The following is a 16487-nucleotide window of genomic DNA, read 5'->3' as shown; positions in this document are numbered from 1 at the left end:
CCCTTGGCCTGGGGCAGCAGCGATGGAGAGGAATTGTGGGGCGATGGGGAGGGAGTGAGATGGGTGGGGGGTCTGAGCTGGCTCCATCTCCCTTCCCCCAAATCCTTCCCATGCGGGGAAAGGGCCTGGCTTCCCCCCTTTTGGCTCTGCTCTGTCAGCACGTTGGACCACATGGAGCAAAGGGCCCTTTGAGGACGGGTTCTTATTCACTGAGGGATCATAGAAAAACGGCAGTTTTGGAAACCCAGTTCCTGGGCAAAGCTACAGCCATCGAACTGGGTGTTTCAGCACCGAGCTGCTGGGATGGTCCCTTCTCCTGAATAAGGGTCCTGGTGCCAGAGCACGGCCTAGCGGGATGAAGGTTGAGCAAGCGGGAGAGACCCCACCCTGCATCAACCTCCACACCTGAGCACTGCTCCAGAGCCCCCCCGCCCCCCATTCCCCAGTTCGGCATCTCCAAAGTTACAAGAATCAGAGCATGTGGCTGAGTCTGGGCTGCACAGCTGGAGAAGGGCAGTTTATCGAAGGCAGGGGCCAGGGCCAGATGCCAGCCTCAGGAGGATTTGCCTCTCCCTGCACATCCGGGTGGGTGGAACAGAAACAATATGCAGCCGGGCACCTGTGAAATCTCCTTGTTAGCAGGTGGCTCTGGGGGGTGGCCCACCTGCCAACTCCATAAGGGGAGAGCGACTCTGAGGGACACCCAGCAGAAGCCAGGGAGATGTCGTCCAGTAGGAAGCTCCTGGCTTGGGGCTTGGTCGCCCTGGCCCTGTGCGTGGCAGCCCCAGGTAACGCCTTCCCCCCGGGTAGCCCCAGGCTGTGCCCCCCAGGACCCTCATCTCACTGGTCCCCTGGGTGGGTGCTGGGGGGAACTGAACACACAGGAGAATGGCTCAGAAGCTTTTCTTTCTTGTACACTAACTTCTGCTCTGATTTATTGATCTGCTGCAAGTAGCGGAGCGTGTCCCAAACACAGCTGCAGAGAGCGTCCCGGGGGCAGATACATGGTCCCTGCATAGGGCAGGGTGGGTGCAGCACAGAGCACTGGCAATAGCTAATGGGTGTGCGGCTCCGGCATCCGAGGGCAGCTCAGTGGGTGTGGTAGCTGCCTGTGCACACACACCCCAAATGGAGAACGGGGGAAGTGGAGAGTACCAGCTGCTCACTGTATTATACAGTGATGTTGTAGCCATGTCAATCCCGGGATATGGAGAGATGAGGTGGGGGCAGTAACAGCTTTTAGTGGATCAGCTTCTGCTGGGGAGAGAGACACACTTTGGAGTGTACACAGCGCTCGTCTTCAGGTCCAACCTGTGCCGTTTGATAGCTTTTCTCTCTCACCGGCAGAGGCTGAGTCAATAAAAAAATGTTACCTCACCCACCTTGATTCTGTGTACATAGACCTCTCCTCTGCAGCTTTAAGACTTTTACGCAGGGAAGGTAAATGAGAGATTTGTCATATGGGAAAACTGAGGCATAACCTTGCCCGGGATCAGCAGCAGGATTAGAAGACAGGTGGCTGCCAGACTTCAAATCTAGCACCATCTCCACTAGCCCACTCATGGGGTCACAGCTTCTCCCCTCAGAGCAGCGGTTTCCCCCCATGGTGCATAATAATTAAACAGCAGAGAAGTTGGAGACACACTGGGGTTGGCTGTGCCACTAGTTGGGTGCAGGGGCTCCTTGCCATGGGGATTGTCAGCAGTGAGGTGGGAGAGGGCAGCCAGTGAGTTAAATGATGGGTAAGTGAAAGCAGAGTGATGGTCTCATGTGCCCAAGGATGAAGGGGCTGTCACATTCAGTAGCTGTGATCATCTTTCTGTCATGCATGCGAAGGATTTGAGTGGAAGGAGCTGCTGGTCAGTGCCAGGTGAGGACGTGGTGCATGCTTATTGGGGCATCGCTCCAAGAGGGCAGAATTTAGGTGGTGTGGGCGCGTACCTTCACTCTGTACTTCCTGGTGCTCACTAGTTTGGATTTTGCTGAATTCAATGTTAACAAAGCTTTTTGCTATTTAATTTCCAACCCTTTTTTAAAAGAAAGAGAAAAGTTGTTGATTGGAGTTAGTGGTCCTATGGGTTGTTGTAAATATCACATAGGTGTGCAGTTCAGACGCCCCTGTGCTTACAAAACGCTTTTCATCTGTAGCTTCCAAACAGGGGAAACATCATTATTCACCTAATTGAGGGGGGAAACTGAGGCACAGTGTCACTCAGCAAGCCAATGGCAGAGTCCCAGGCTTTCTGAGTCTGTGTGCTATCCCCACCCCACAGGGCTACACTGCTGCTGTGTGACTCCTAAATACCCCCGCACATGCTCTATACACATTGTTGTAGAGGACTAGGGTGACTAGTTGTGCTTTAAAACAGCTGGAATCTGTAGCTGCTAACAGAGCCGGCAAGAGAAATCTTCAACATTGTCCAATTCAACCGTTTTATTACATGGTGGTTATAGTTGCGTTACCGCTGTCTCTCCTTTCCCCGCCATATTTTTTCTCACCCACCCCCACACCATCAGTTCCAGTTCAGCCTCCGCTCCATTAAGCCATTTGCATTTGGGAAGCCATGTGTGCCACCCAAAATGCTATGAGAATATGTGACCTTTAAGACAAGCTGTTTTCTCAGGAACTTCTTGCTCAAATGACCCCACATTTAGATCTCTTGCCTTGCCCCACACCCCCAGAAGGCAAGGCAAAGTTCAGGAAAATCTGGAGGAGCATGTGGATTTTGCAAGATTTTGTCTCTGGCATCACCGGGGCAGGTCTGGCACAATGGTGCTGCATCATGATACTGATGAAATTAACCAGCAGCAGCACCTTTGCTCTCTGCAGGTCCCCAGCCCAGGGTCAGTCCAAAGACATGGGAGCCTCCACGCGGAATGACATGGCCTGTTCAGAGCAGAGAGGTGTTGTCAGCAGAAGGAGAATGTCCCCTGTAGAAGAACCCAGGTGGAAACCAGGGCCCTAAGACGTGGGGACTGCTCCATTCATCTCTGTGGGCAGTCCCCCACTCCCTCCCCAGTGCTGGGGAAACTGTGAGATGCACCAAGCCTGCCCATCCTAAGCTCCTCACCCCAAATGAGCTGTGTGTTCTCGGGGCATGATACCAGGATGGCTGTTCTCGGCTCCCCATGCAGAGGGGTGGGGCTACCCCACATACTGGTTTCTATGGATGCAAGGAGAGGAGCTCAGATACCCCCAGAGGGGCAGGAACCCCTAGGTCCCAGATCACAGGAGGGGGCTGGGAGAGGGGAGCCACCCCAAGAAGGGCAAGCCAACCAGAACCTGCTCACATAAGCGGGGAGGAAGGGCGGGGGGTTAGACTCCAATAGATGGACCACACCCAAAAGGCTCCAGAGCCTCACACCCAAAAGGAGGCAGGCAGTGGGGCTCAGACCCACCTAGAGGGACAGGGGGCCCCCATGTTCAAACACACACACACAAAGGTAGGGAAAGAGGATCAGGACCCCCGCCCTCCAGATCTTGGCAGACAGCCCCTATTCTCCCCCAGTCCCTCAAACCATGTCCCACTTCCCAGTGTCCCACTCCACCTGACCCCCCAACTCTCTCCTACCCACCCCTTCCCATAATCCCCCCTCCACTCCCTATTCCCACCTACTTTTCCACCCCAATAACCCTCCCCTCCCAGTGGGGATTTGCACCTGTAATTTATTCTCTGTTCAGAACTCGGTACAGCACTGCCTGGATATTCAGCTGTGCTCAGATTTCATTTCCCCTGTGACAGAGGCAGAACGTGGCATGATGCCCCCTTGTTTAATTTCCAGTTTTTGCCTGGGCTCGGGTTTGAGCTCACAGTGCTAGCTCTGTGTTGTGCGGGTCCAGAGGCTGTGATAGTCCATGCTGAGTGAATCACGCCCCGTGCACAGTGCTCCGTGCATGAGCCTTAAACCTGCTCGCCATACGCCTAACCGGAGACCCAAACTTCGGCTAATGACACTGGAATTAGATTTCTCCCCAGAAGGCTAATTGGTGCCGTGCCCTCGGTTGGGAGTGCGCCGTGATGGTCTGAGCCCCAGCTTCATCTCTAGCCACATGCAAAAAAAAAAAGTCAACTTTAAGCCAAGCTGGTTTTTTCAGGGGGGCTGTAACTTGGGAACCTCTTAGTCAAATGGGACCAAATTTGGATCAGAAATCGAACCCCCTGACCCCATGAAACACACCAAGTTTCAAGGTAATCAGAGTAATCGTGCGGATTTTAGTGTACTTAGAGTTGAGCTTTAGACAGAAAGCTGGTCTGAGCCTTCACGAGAGCAGAGCGCCTCATTTTTCTGTTCCTCCATCTCTCTCTGCTCCCCTCACAGGCTCAGGCTCCCCCCGCTGCACCTTCCCCTTTATTTACAAGGGGAGATCATACTCCTCATGCACCACGGACGGACGAAGGGACAAGAAGCTCTGGTGCGCAACTACCAACAACTACGCCAAGGATGGCCGATGGAGGTTCTGCTCTCCCATGGGTGAGGCCTGGCTGCCTTCACTTCTCACTCCATTACCCTGCCCAGCACAGCAGCCATTCCTCTGGGCCCTAATGCCAGGGACACAGGCCCACTTGCTGCAAGGAAACATCCCAGCCCCAAATCCACTGGCCAGACTTTTCTGAGACCATAGCTTCCAGCTGGAGCGAGGTGCCTTGGGAAATGCCCCTTAGACACCTGCCTGCGTCTCTGTGAGCCTAAAGACCTTTGAAAATTTAGCCCCAGGTGCCTAACACCCGGATTTTCAAAGGTATTTAGCGGTTGCTGCCTTAGTGTTGCAAAGCCAACTGATTTAAGAGCCTAAATGTCATTTCCAAAATGTATTTAGTTCCTTTGATTGTCAATGAGATTTTGGCTCCTATGTGAGTTTCATCTACTAAGTGCCTAAATCCCTTTGGAAAACAAGGTTAATCTCTCACCACAGTTGGCTTTGCAACACTGAGTGCAACAACTCCTGAATGCCTTTAAAAATCTGGGTCTAAATGACTTGAAGAATGGGACTTACACACCTAAGACGCTGTGGGTACGTCTACACAGCAAAAAAAAAACCCAAAAAACACAGCAGCAAGTCTCAGGACCCGGGTCAACTGACACAATGGCTTCCTTTCTAACCCTGGGTAAGTCACCTCCCCACCCCGTGCCTCAGTTTCCCATCCCACCCTTTCTCTGTCAACCCTAATTTGATTGTGAGCTTTGACTGTCTCTCCCTGCGTGTCTGGGCAGCACCTGGCACAGTGGGGCCCTGATCTTGGCTGGTGACGGAGCTGAGTGAGTTTCCTGGTAAATAGTTTAGGTGCTGAAAAAAAGCAGCACCAGATGACCCTAAACCACTTTATGAATTTGTGACCAGCTCCAGAGAATGACTCTGGTGCCAGGGCGCTTGCCGAGGCTGGAGGAGACTCAAGGCCGCGCTCTAGCTATTCATTCCCGTTCACTTTCTCCACTTCAGGCTGACGAAAAATCTGAAACACGTTGGTTTGGGTGCGACCCAAAGCGAAACTTTTCTGAAGCATTTTCAGAACTGCCAGTGAATTGAAAAGTCATTGTTGGCCCCACTGTGGGGGGAGGGGGAGTGACTTACTACTAATAAATCCTGAGATGAGAATGTGGGTCTGACTCCATTGTCGTCAGGGGTGTCTGCAAACTGATTCTAGAGTCACTGCTCTCATCATCTGGCCCCTTGTGCCAAGCTGCAGTTAAATCAGAGCAAAGCCAGTTGCTACAGGACAGAGAGGAGTTGGGGGTCAGATCAATTCTTAAATGAGAATGGAGAACTCCCTGTGAGTGGCAGTGTAGCTGTCTCTGGGGATCGAGCTGGTTCCTCTCCCCCGCCCTCTCCACACACACATCCCCACCCCCGTGATACCTAGGGCCAGACCCTCAGTTGGATCCGCGCTGCTTTACGCCAGCTGGGAGCTGGCCACTGGCCTCAATGGCCACTGCTGGTTGTCACTTGCCTTTCCTTGCTCTCTCCCTGTTTCACTCTCAGGTCCAGACTCTCTGCCCTGCACCTTCCCCTTTAAGTACAAGGGGAAATCGTACTTGGCCTGCACCAGGGACGGAAGCACCGACAAGCGGCTCTGGTGCGCGACCACCAGCGACTACGACAAGGACGGCAAATGGAAGTTCTGCACCCAGAAGGGTGAGTCCTTGAGCTCTGTGTCACGCTGCCTAGAGCGGGTCGCAGCTGAGAATGCCCAGACTCAGGACAGATCGCCAGCGAACAGAGCAGACACCCCCAAACTGAGGGGATATTCTATCATTAGATTCACCAAGCCAGTAATAATGGAGCATGCCTGGATCACAGACAATCCCGTTGACATTCCAGCCCCAGTTTATCACCCAGGCCAACTGGACTTTATGATGTAAAGCCGTGGCTCTCAACGTTTCCAGGCTACCGTACCCCGACCCAGCGCAATCAGACGATGGCACTCCCACGATGCCGTACCATTCAGACTCACACAGAGAAGGAATGAGCCAGGGCAGGGAATGCGTGGTGCTGTCACGGATATTCAGGCATTAAGAAACACGGCTCTCTAATCTATCAGGCCAACGTTTAGCAGATCCACTGGCAGGCAGCTGAAGCTGCACAAATTCCAACCGGATGGATAACTAGCCACTGGAACAACTTGCCACGTGATGGCGGATCCCTCGGTGTCTCTCTGGAGACTGGGCGTCTTTCTCAAAGATCTGCTCCAGCTCAACTGTAAGCTATTGGCTGGATGTAGGAACCACTGTGCTATACAGCAGGGCCGACGAGATGACCAGAATGGTCTCTTCTGGCCTTAACATCTAAGAATCTATAAAGATTTGAGCCACATGAGTTTGACTGGGCCACATTTGTCCAGGAAGAAGTGGCAGGACTTAGAGCTTTTCAGCCCGAATTCATGCCAACAAAACCTCTCCCACACAACCCACCCCAGCCTTGTGTATCTACCTGCCACACGTCTGGCGGGAGGTAGTTTAGCAAAGTTTCAAAGAGCATCTAATGGGGTGAGTGACTTCCCTTGGGACATGTCTGCTCAGTCATGGAACTGCTGCTGAATCTCCCACCCTGGGCAGGTCCGACCCTTCCTATCTCTGCCTGGGAAACCTTCCGGCCATTAGACCAACTCCAGCAGCATCCCTGGGGAACCAAAGCAACGGATGCATTTGGGAAGAGAGAGCCGGGCAGCAGGAGGAAGCGGGAGAGAAAACAGGACTGAGGTTATAAAACAAAAGCTGGGAAAATACACGTGAATGGGAAAAAAGAGACAGAAAAAGAGAGGAGGGGAAATAGAAAGAGAGACGCTCAGCCTGGCTGCTGCTAACGAGCTCAGCTCTCCAGAGACTGGAGATCCTCTGTGTTTGTCATTTGTAACGATCCTCAGTCTTCGTCCCTGCTTTTGCTGCCAGGACTAGTGCTCTGCCCCAGGGGTCAGGACACCTAGGGTTTAGCTCTGACCAATTCATGGCTTCCTTTGTAACCTTTGGGTCAGTCACAACCCTGCCCTGTGCCTCAGTTTCCCTTCCCACCCTTTGTCTAACTCAGCTGTTTTGATTTCAATCTCTGTGAGGCATTCCATGTTTCTCCACTGGCACAGTGGGGCCCTGATCTCAGCTGGGGTCTGTGCAGTGGGGGTCATTCTAATAATAAATCCTGAGATGAGAATCTGAGGCTGATTCTACCTGCACTCATTAGCATGACTCCAAATCCACTCTGGAGTAACTACAGTCCGGATCTGGTCCCTAGGTACAAGATGCAGTTATATCCCTTAGCATTTCTAGTGTAAATAATCTGCAATAACAAACCAGATCAGAGCAAGCAAGTAAAGAACAGGGGTGAATTTGCACATCAGACCAGTTCCTTCATGGGAACAAAGACCTCCCTGTCTGTGCCGGTGTAGCTACTGGCTGCTTGCCCCCTTTCACAGGGCCAGATTCGGCACTGGTGTAAATTGGCATCGCTCCACCGGCTTCAGTGGATCTGTGCTGATTTACAGCGGGCTCAGAATCTGGCCTTTTAATTCAAAAGGAGCCAGGCAAATTTACACCCTCTTGGGGATCTGGTCCATTGACTCCAATGGAGCATGCCAATTTATTTTGCTTGTGGTTGTGATTTGTCTCTCTCGATCTCTCTCCATTTCACTTCTCAGTCTCTCCCGCCTGCGCCTTCCCCTTTATTTACAAGGGGAAATCGTACTCGGCCTGCACCCGGGATGGGACCAGAAGCAGGCTGCGCTGGTGCGCGACCACCACGAACTACGACACGGACGGCAGGTGGAGGTACTGCAGTGTGACGGGTGAGTCCTGGCAGGCTTCGCCTCTTACCCCGTTCCCCTGCGTGGCACAGTGGCCGTTCGGCTTGGCCCGGGAAGCAGCCCCCACTCGCTGCAAGGGAACGACCCAGCTCCAAATCCGCTGGCCAAACTTTTCCAAGACGCCAGTTAATTCCCTCCTGGGAGCGTTTGATTTAACGATCGATCGGTCGGTCGCCCTCCCTCTTGCCACTCGCGAGGATATCCGCTGCTCCTTTGTGTGCAAAAATCCGCTCTGGCTCGGCCCAGTGACACAACGGTGCTCTCACAATGCCACACACACATGTCCCAAAAACACACACACGTGCACGCTGGGTGGGAATGAGACAGCACACGTGCTGCAATGACATCTTATAGCACACAAGACAGCATTCAAATGTTAAAAAATAAGGCCCTTGGAGTCCAGCAGACCAAAGCAGAGCCAAAGCCAATGGCTGGAAGGTGACGCTGGACCAATTCAGACTGGGTTGGTCCAGCTATTGCAGCAGGGGGACCGGACCCTGCGTCTGCCATGGGGTGCTCTAACCACCAGGTTACACAGCCCTTCTTCTTCTTCCTCCTCTCTTTGGCCCAATGACTCTTTAAGTGGGTATCCGAAGTGCTTCAGCAGGAGCGACTGCGATGCTGCAGATCAGAAAGTCCCCTAGCCCAGCGGTTCAAGCCCGCCCTGGAGTGATGGGAGGCCCCTGGTTCAGTCCTTTCTCACTTCACACCGAGGGCGGATTGGGCCTGGGTCTCCCACGTCCCAGGTGAGCACTCGAAATCCAGGGCTACACATTATAAGGGAGAGACACACCCCCACCGCCTTCTCCAGCTGGGCTCTGAATGGGGCCTAAGCCAGCCGCTGTGCTCCCAGCACACCCAGTGGATCAGGCCTCAGGGCAAATCAGCCCGGGGCTGGCCCATCTCCCACTGAGGGCTGGGGGAGGAGGTGAGTGACAGGCAGCCAGGGGCCTGGAGGGAGGCAGCACGTGCAGGCCCAGAGGCAGCCTGGGAAGCCTTCACAGTGCAGACACTGGGGGCGAGCAAGGGCAGGAGCCTACGCGGGCAGGAGGTAGCCGCGTGGGGGGGCGGTGGTTGCGGTGACACCTAACGCTGGGGTTTAGGTGCCCAAGTCCCTCTGTGGCTCTGGGCCAATGGCCCCTTCTGGCCTTCAAGTCTAGGGCTCTATAAAGGCTTTGGCCACATGAGTTTGACTTGGCCACTTCTGTGTTTGTGCAGCACAATGGGTCCTGCGCCATGAATAGGGCTCCTGAAGCTACCGTAATACCCCTAATATATAATGTACAGTGCCTAGCACAATGAGGTCCTGGGCCATGACGGGGGCTCCCGGTGCTACCATAATACCCCTTGTAACCCTCTGCTTGCTCGGAGTGGTGCTCTGTCTCCCTCTAGTGGTGGCTAGGCCCCCTAGAGAATGGTGAGCCTGCTACACCTTGGTTAAGAGAGAAGAGTCTTTTAGCTCACGCAGTAGAAGTTCCTGCATTAAGCTCAAGAGAACCTGGGTTCGATCCCGCCCGCTGACACCTTTGAGTGGGTTGGCATTACACCCTAATATAGACGTACTGCGCCTAGCACAATGAGGTCTTGGCCCATGAGCAGGGCTGCCAGTGCTAACATAATACCCCTAATCAATAATGTACAGTGCCTAGGACAATGGGGTCCTGGTGTAACCCACACACCTCCTGGGTGTGGTGATCTGTCCCATCTAGTGGCACCAAGACCAGTTAGAGAGAGAGATAAAATGAGTCTGCTCTACAGCCTTAGCTCAGAGCCAGGTAGCTTCAAAGCTCATGCAGTAGAGGCTCATGCACTAAGCTCCCAAGATCCCAGGTTCAATCCCACCTGCTGACAACCGAGGTCTATCGGTGTTACCCTGGCCTCTGAGTGGGGCTCCCAGGGCTACTATAATACCCCTAATTAGTAACGTTCAGCACCTAGGATATAATGGAGCTCTGGATTGTTACTGATGTTACAAGGCACTCCTGCAATACACTTAAACATTATTATTATTCCGGAAAGGTGTTTATCACCCCAAATTCATGCTGACAGAACCTCTGCCCCAGCCCTGTGTGGCATTTAGGAACTACACGCTTGGTGGGAGGTATTTAGGAAAGATTCCGAGAGTTTCTACGATCCGGGTAGGTGATTTTCCCTGGGATTTTGCTGCTCAGTCATGGAGGCACTTTTGAATCTCCCACCCTAGGCTGGTCCAATCCTTCCTATCTCTGCCTGTGAAACCTTCCTGCCCTGAGACCCAACGGCTGCAGCCTGCCTGGGGAATGACTACACTGACTGCATTTTAGAAGAGAGACCAGAGAGTGTGGGAGAAGGAGCTGGGAAGGGAGATGAAATTGCTGAAGCGATTCCAGCTGGAGGGCGGGGCAGGGTAGAACCTTCAGAGGCTGGGAACATCAGGATCCTGATGCTGGGAGGTGACCCAGGGAAACTGGTCAAGTGCGACCGTGCACAGAGACATTTGCCAGGGGCAGGATGTAGGTGATGATGTCAAGGTGCTGAGATGCTGGAGCTAAAGCATTAACAGGGCAGTGAAGGACACAGCCCATTTCCCCCAGCTCCGGTCTGTGTGGAGCCCAGTGGCTTTGCATTGTGAGGCTGAATTATTCGCAGGGCCTCCTGGCTCCAAGATCCCGCAGCCGCAGAACTGTGCGCCAGACTCTCAGCTCTCATTTAAAAAGGGGACCCGCATGTCAGCAGTACAGTGCTGCTTGCCTGCATCTGCAGAGAGCCTGGAATCGTGGTTCTGAAGGGGGACTGCCCCATCCATCTAAAGGGTAGTTGACTCTGAAACCTAATAACAGCATGTTGAAATTGAAGGCGAAGGGGGGAAAATAAACTCTCCCCTAGCACAGCTCCTTCGCAGTCAATTAACAGACCGTGTCCTTTGCAGAAAAAAAAACATTGATTCCTCTCCTAACCGAGCTGAAATCTCCCCCTGGCCATGGTACCAGTCGGTGTTTCTGTCTCCCTCAGATTACGACAATGGAGAAGCATGTGTTTTCCCTTTCACCTACAAGGGCAAACGCTTCTCTGCTTGTACCAAGTTTGACAATCTCTTCGGGAGGTTCTGGTGTGCCACCACTGACAGCTACCACATGGACCGCCAGTGGGTTTTCTGTCCTGACTGAGGAGGGAGAAGGAGGAGCCGAAGGGACAGGCAGTGCCAGAGCCGTCGATGTCCCGTGACACCACTTCGACGGAGGGGGCTCCTGGATAAAAACCCAGGCCAAGATTCTCAGAAGCGACGAGTGATTTTGGGTGTCCACCTCGAGATGCCTTCAAAGGGCAGGTGCTCAGTGCTTGTGGAAGATCAGGCTCTGTTTAAGGTGCTGAGCAACTGCCCCTTTAAGGCGATACAACGTGGGTGCCCAAAATCCTGACACTGGGTTGAAAATCCTGAGACCCATCCTGGGCTGTTTTGTGTGATCAGCGCTTCATGCTGGTTGAGGCTGGCCAGCCTGGTGCATTTCCCACTATTCACTGCCCTTGAAAATAAAGGCTCTTTCCGGGCAGTGTCTTTGCTTCATTTCTAGCCAGGGCAGCTTCTGTTCACCATCTTGGCAGGCCCTGCCTTCCTTCTACCCGGGGAGACAGGGCCATGGGCACAGGGCAGTCACTGCTCAGTAACAAGGGGCGATGGTGTCTGGAAGGGGATTTCTCTGGGCACAAGGGTTTTAAGCCACAGGAACACCCAGACAGAAACAGTCTGATTAAGTCTGAAGTGTGAGTGCCTGGCCTTTGGCCCGAGTGGTGCACTGATATCCAGGGCACTGCTGGGTGTTTCTGTTAGGAGGAGAAATGTGTCAGGGAGATTCTTGGTGCGATTGTGCTCGCTCACAAAAGCGTGCCATGTCCCATTTGCCTGACCCCAAAGAGATGAACGGCAGCAGGCAGCTTCCTGGCTGCAAAATCCCCACACCTGCACCCCCAGCGAGCTCTGTGCCCAAGCAGCTGTCTCGGGAACAACCCTACCCTGGCACCTGCTGCAGTTGCGACCAAGAGGGGCAGCATTGGGGCCAGCGGCTGCAGTGCAGCAGCCCAGGATGCCATCCTCACTCGAGAGACAGATACGTACCCAGAGCTCACCCCTTGGGGGGCAAGGGCAGCTGGAGGAGCCATGGGGTTGTACCACTCCCATGGCTCGGCTCAGCTGGGGTCACTCAGGGCAGCGCCCAGGTCTCCAGCTGGCCAGCACCAGCTCTGGGTCCAGCACCCTGTTCCACGGTGGGAACAGGCTCTAAGGGAGACCTCCCCACGTGATCGCAAGGTAATGGGGCCCCCATTACAGGATCACACTGAGAATGGTGCCCCCTAGAGGAGCTGTGGGGAATTGTGCCCCCATTATAGGATCCCACGTGGCAAGAGTTCCCAAACTGTGGGCCCTGGCCCAAAGGTGGGCTGCTACGCAGTCCTGGCTGGTCTCCCGTAGGTAGAGTTGGGGGCTACATGGGGAGTATTGACACCCCCAGAACTGCATACATGGGCAGAGTGGTGACTGGCAACAGCCCCCACCCAGGGCTGGAGGAGCCCAGTGCCCCCAGTGGGTGGCAGAGGGCAAAGCAGGGCTGCCGGGTGATGGGCAGAGGCGAGGAGAAGAGGCCAGACCATGAGAGGCGGCTCCTCCCAGGGTGGCTGGAGGAGGCTGGATGGTTCACAGCCGTTCCCACTCCAAAGTGCCGCATCCCCAGGAGCCATTACTGTCGCGGCCCCTGGGATCGGGACTTGGCGGTGGGTGATCAGGACCATCAAGGTGATGGCTGGGCCCGGCCAAGCATCTGCCTCGGCCAGGCCTGAGGGAAAATGGCAGCCTGGGTGGGAGCTGCGGAGCGTCCTGCAATTGGAGGAAGGTCCCCAGTGGTGAGTCTGATCCAGCTCCGGGTGCAGCCTGTCCGGAGGAAGAGGAGACATCCTGTCCCTCCCCAGCCCAGCCAGGACCAGCAGCTGGAACCCAGAGCACTTCGGAGCCTGCAGCCAGGGCGCCAGAGGTGCGGGAACTGGGGATGCGATGGGTGCTGAGCACCCCCCAGTTTCACTGGGCAAAGTTTGCCTGCGCTCTCAGAACGACACGAGCCTGACCTGGGTGCTGGAGCTGGGCTGCACCCGTGTGGTGAGAGCGGGAATTGCGCTTTTTCACATGGCTTTTGAACAGTTTCATTAGCTAGGGGGGAATGTTTGGGAGCCCCGTCATAGGGAATGGTGTCCCTCATAGAGGCCCCCTGAACCCCTGAGCATGGACCCCACTTTCTGCACTCCCTGGGACAGGGTCTCATTCCCAGCGAGCCCCATTCACTCGCCATCGCTCCCCGTGGACCCATCCAGGGCTGGGTCAATGTTCCTCGCCCCAGTGACTCCCACTGACCTGCGCCAATTCCCCAAGCGCAGGATCGGGGCCCAGAGCCTGAACCCGTCACTCTCACCCGGGCTTTGCCCAGGGAGCGGAGGGCTCCTGCCTGGGGCTGCAGGGCAGCAGGGGGCAAAGTGCAGTTCCTGAGGGATGGGCTGCCCTGTCCCCGCCTCATGGCATCATCTGTGGGACGTGGGGATGGGCAGCGCTGGGACTGGGGTCCCTGCAGGCGGGGCTGTGTCTGTGTTCAGTTCGCACCCCCTTGGTGTGGGGAGAAGCGGAGGTATTAGATAGCCAGGGCCAGAGCCCCTATGGGTGTCAATCAGCCCCACTCCACTGCAGTGAACCTCCCATGTCCAGGAGGCCCCCTAGTGGCCACATGCAACAAATCAAAGCAACACGGCGGGAGGGGGGAGGAACGCACGGAGCCGTGACACCAGATCCCCCGTCTGACGGGAGCTGGGCCAGTCCCCAGGTCACTCACCATCCTGCTCCTGAAACAGGTGCGGGGCACTCGGCACTGGGCAGACGCTGCCAACATAGAACTGGGTCTCAGGTGCCGCTTGCTTAACTGTGTGCAGGACGGGGCTGCCTGTGCCCCGGGGCCAGGCCAGAGGGACGCCTGCACAGGGGCATAAGTGTCATTCAGGGGACGTCCTGGGCCAGACAAGCAGTTAAAATCAAATGGTGAATTTGGAGGTGAGCTGGGGTGAAATCTCTGGGCTCCCGAGTCAGCTGCAACGTGCCGAAGATTCTCTCTGGTTCCAACCCGAATTGCTTATGAAGCCAAGCGGTGCCGTGTGCGCTGGAGAGTTTATTCAGCTAACGAGCAAAGAAAAACCGAATCAGAAGGACACGGCGTGGAGGGGAAACCAGCCTGCCCCCAGCCCCAGCCCCTGGCTGTCTAGTTCAAATCCTTCTCTGGGAGGGACCCCAGGGCTGTTATATTTATAAAACCCCTGAGCCGCCTTATATGCCGTGCCTGGGACATGGGTCTGCCTCATCCTGCTGAGCTCCCGGACACAGTGTGGGGTCGGAAGCAGTATGGGCAGATTCAGTTTTGCCAGCCCAACACGTTCAGCAATGGGGACTCTGGCCCCCAAAATCAGGAGGGTCTTCTCATTCCCCGCCTGGTTCCCGGACCATTCTCCCAATCCCAGCTTCTCCCTGCAGCCCCAAGGGGCAGAAACCTCCTTTCTCCTTTTAAACCAAAACCTGAGTTTCCCCCACAGTCACAGGACTCCAGGAGCTGGGGTTTGACAAGTACATGGGGCTGCCTTTATGTTCCGGGTTTCCCCAGCCCCGAGCGTAGTGTGGTTCCGAGCCATGGCTGGGGCACCTAGTGCTACTGTAATACACCTAATAAATAATGTACAGCACCTAGCACACCGGGATCCTGGCCATGAGTGGGGTTTCTAGGCCCTACCGTAGCACACCTAATAAATAAGAATAACGATAAATGTGGGGAGACTTGGGATAAACCCGCTACAGATACCAGGGCTGGGAACGGGGTCTGGCATCTCTGCTCAAGCATCTTGGGCTGAAATATCCCCAGCAGTGTCACCCTGTGACCAGACATGCCATGCCTGGGAGGAGGGTGCGGTAGGGATCCCAGCTGGGATTCCACTCAGGGAGGCTGCGAGGTGAGTGGCCCCTGACCACCCTGCACTGACCCCCTTCCTGCCCCGCACCCCATGCTGCCCATCCTTATGGGTGTCAGGGCAGTAGCTCCAGAGCCGGTCCCAGTCATAGTTCCCAGTGGTGGCACACCAGAACCTGCGTGGCTTGGCAGCCTCATCGGTGCAGGTGTAGAACGCCCGGCCCCGGTACACGAAGGGGAAGACGCAGGGCTGGCCGCCTGTGTTGCCTCCATATTCTGGGAGGGGAGAGACAGGGACAAAGAGGTGTCACCGATGTGTGCGGGGCTCTGCAGGGCTGTTCTCATTGCTATGCACCTGGGGAACCAGAAATTGTCCCTGCCCCAGAGAGCTTGCAAACAAAAGGCAGGAGGGGAAACTGAGGCACGGTGAGGCAAAAGGAGTGGGCTTTCATCCCCAACCCACCCTCCATTAGCACAGCGGTGTGTTAGAGGGCTTACTCCTTCACCCGCTTACTTCCCTGGTCCTTCTCGCATGAACAGAGAGCAACAATACCCGAAGTCCAAAGGTGCAAACAATTCGATGTTTATTGGGGTGAACTTCCAGCAAGCATGATTCCAGTTTCCTTCCTTAGTGTCCCCCTTCCCAGCTCTGACACCACAGAGCCTTACCTGTGTCCCTCTTCCCATTCCCCCCCTTAGCAAAACATTATTCCAATCCCCCCACCCCCATTCCCTCTTCCCATTCCCCCCCTTACTTCCTGATTGACTGCAGACTATATAGTAAAACTTGAGTTCTGCTTATTTATACCTTAACCAATCATTTTCCTGAAATTTAACTAACCAGTCCTAACATATTGTAACATGATTATTTAACCAATTATATCCCACCACCTTAATTAGTTTACACCCAGCAAAATTAATTATACAGCAGACAGAAACAATCACAGAACCAGACAGAGATTATACAGACAAACAATAGGGAAGTGGAGACTACAGTGATAGAACAAACTCAGAAATGAGGATTTCACATCCCAGCTATGGATAAGTGAGTTCTTGCCAGACAGGATGCTATCAAACTAAGTTTCCTTTTACATCTTCTAGGCACTTCCCTTTCTCTGGAGGTGATGGGCATTATCAGGACAGGATTGTATTCCTAACAGCCCAATAGCACCTTCTTTCGATGAGACTAGTTTGGAATGTGAGGATGTGAATTATGAATTATAACATTCATAAA

General features: G+C 54.5%; 1 protein-coding gene across 1 annotated transcript; it reads left to right on the top strand.

Annotated features, from left to right (window-relative positions):
- The first annotated feature begins 721 nt into the window (after positions 1-721).
- Positions 722-11437, top strand: LOC140901856 (72 kDa type IV collagenase-like). Its single transcript, XM_073321280.1, has 5 exons — positions 722-788; positions 4321-4473; positions 5987-6133; positions 8127-8273; positions 11283-11437. The coding sequence occupies exons 1-5, from the start codon at positions 722-724 to the stop codon at positions 11435-11437; spliced, it is 669 nt and encodes a 222-aa protein (XP_073177381.1).
- Positions 11438-16487: the final 5050 nt, after the last annotated feature.

Source organism: Lepidochelys kempii, chromosome 23 (genome assembly GCF_965140265.1).
Source record: "Lepidochelys kempii isolate rLepKem1 chromosome 23, rLepKem1.hap2, whole genome shotgun sequence".
Classification (NCBI taxonomy): domain Eukaryota; kingdom Metazoa; phylum Chordata; order Testudines; family Cheloniidae; genus Lepidochelys; species Lepidochelys kempii.
The sequence above is the reverse complement of the archived record's forward strand: the minus strand, read 5'-3'. Positions and strand labels throughout refer to the sequence as shown.

Excerpts from the sequence above, each read along its gene's own strand:
- LOC140901856 (XM_073321280.1), top strand. The coding sequence starts at position 722 with ATGTCGTCCAGTAGGAAGCTCCTGGCTTGGGGCTTGGTCGCCCTGGCC. Across the intron at positions 4,474-5,986 it reads GAGGTTCTGCTCTCCCATGG|ACTCTCTGCCCTGCACCTTC; the intron begins GTGAGGCCTGGC and ends TCTCAGGTCCAG. Across the intron at positions 6,134-8,126 it reads GAAGTTCTGCACCCAGAAGG|TCTCTCCCGCCTGCGCCTTC; the intron begins GTGAGTCCTTGA and ends TTCACTTCTCAG.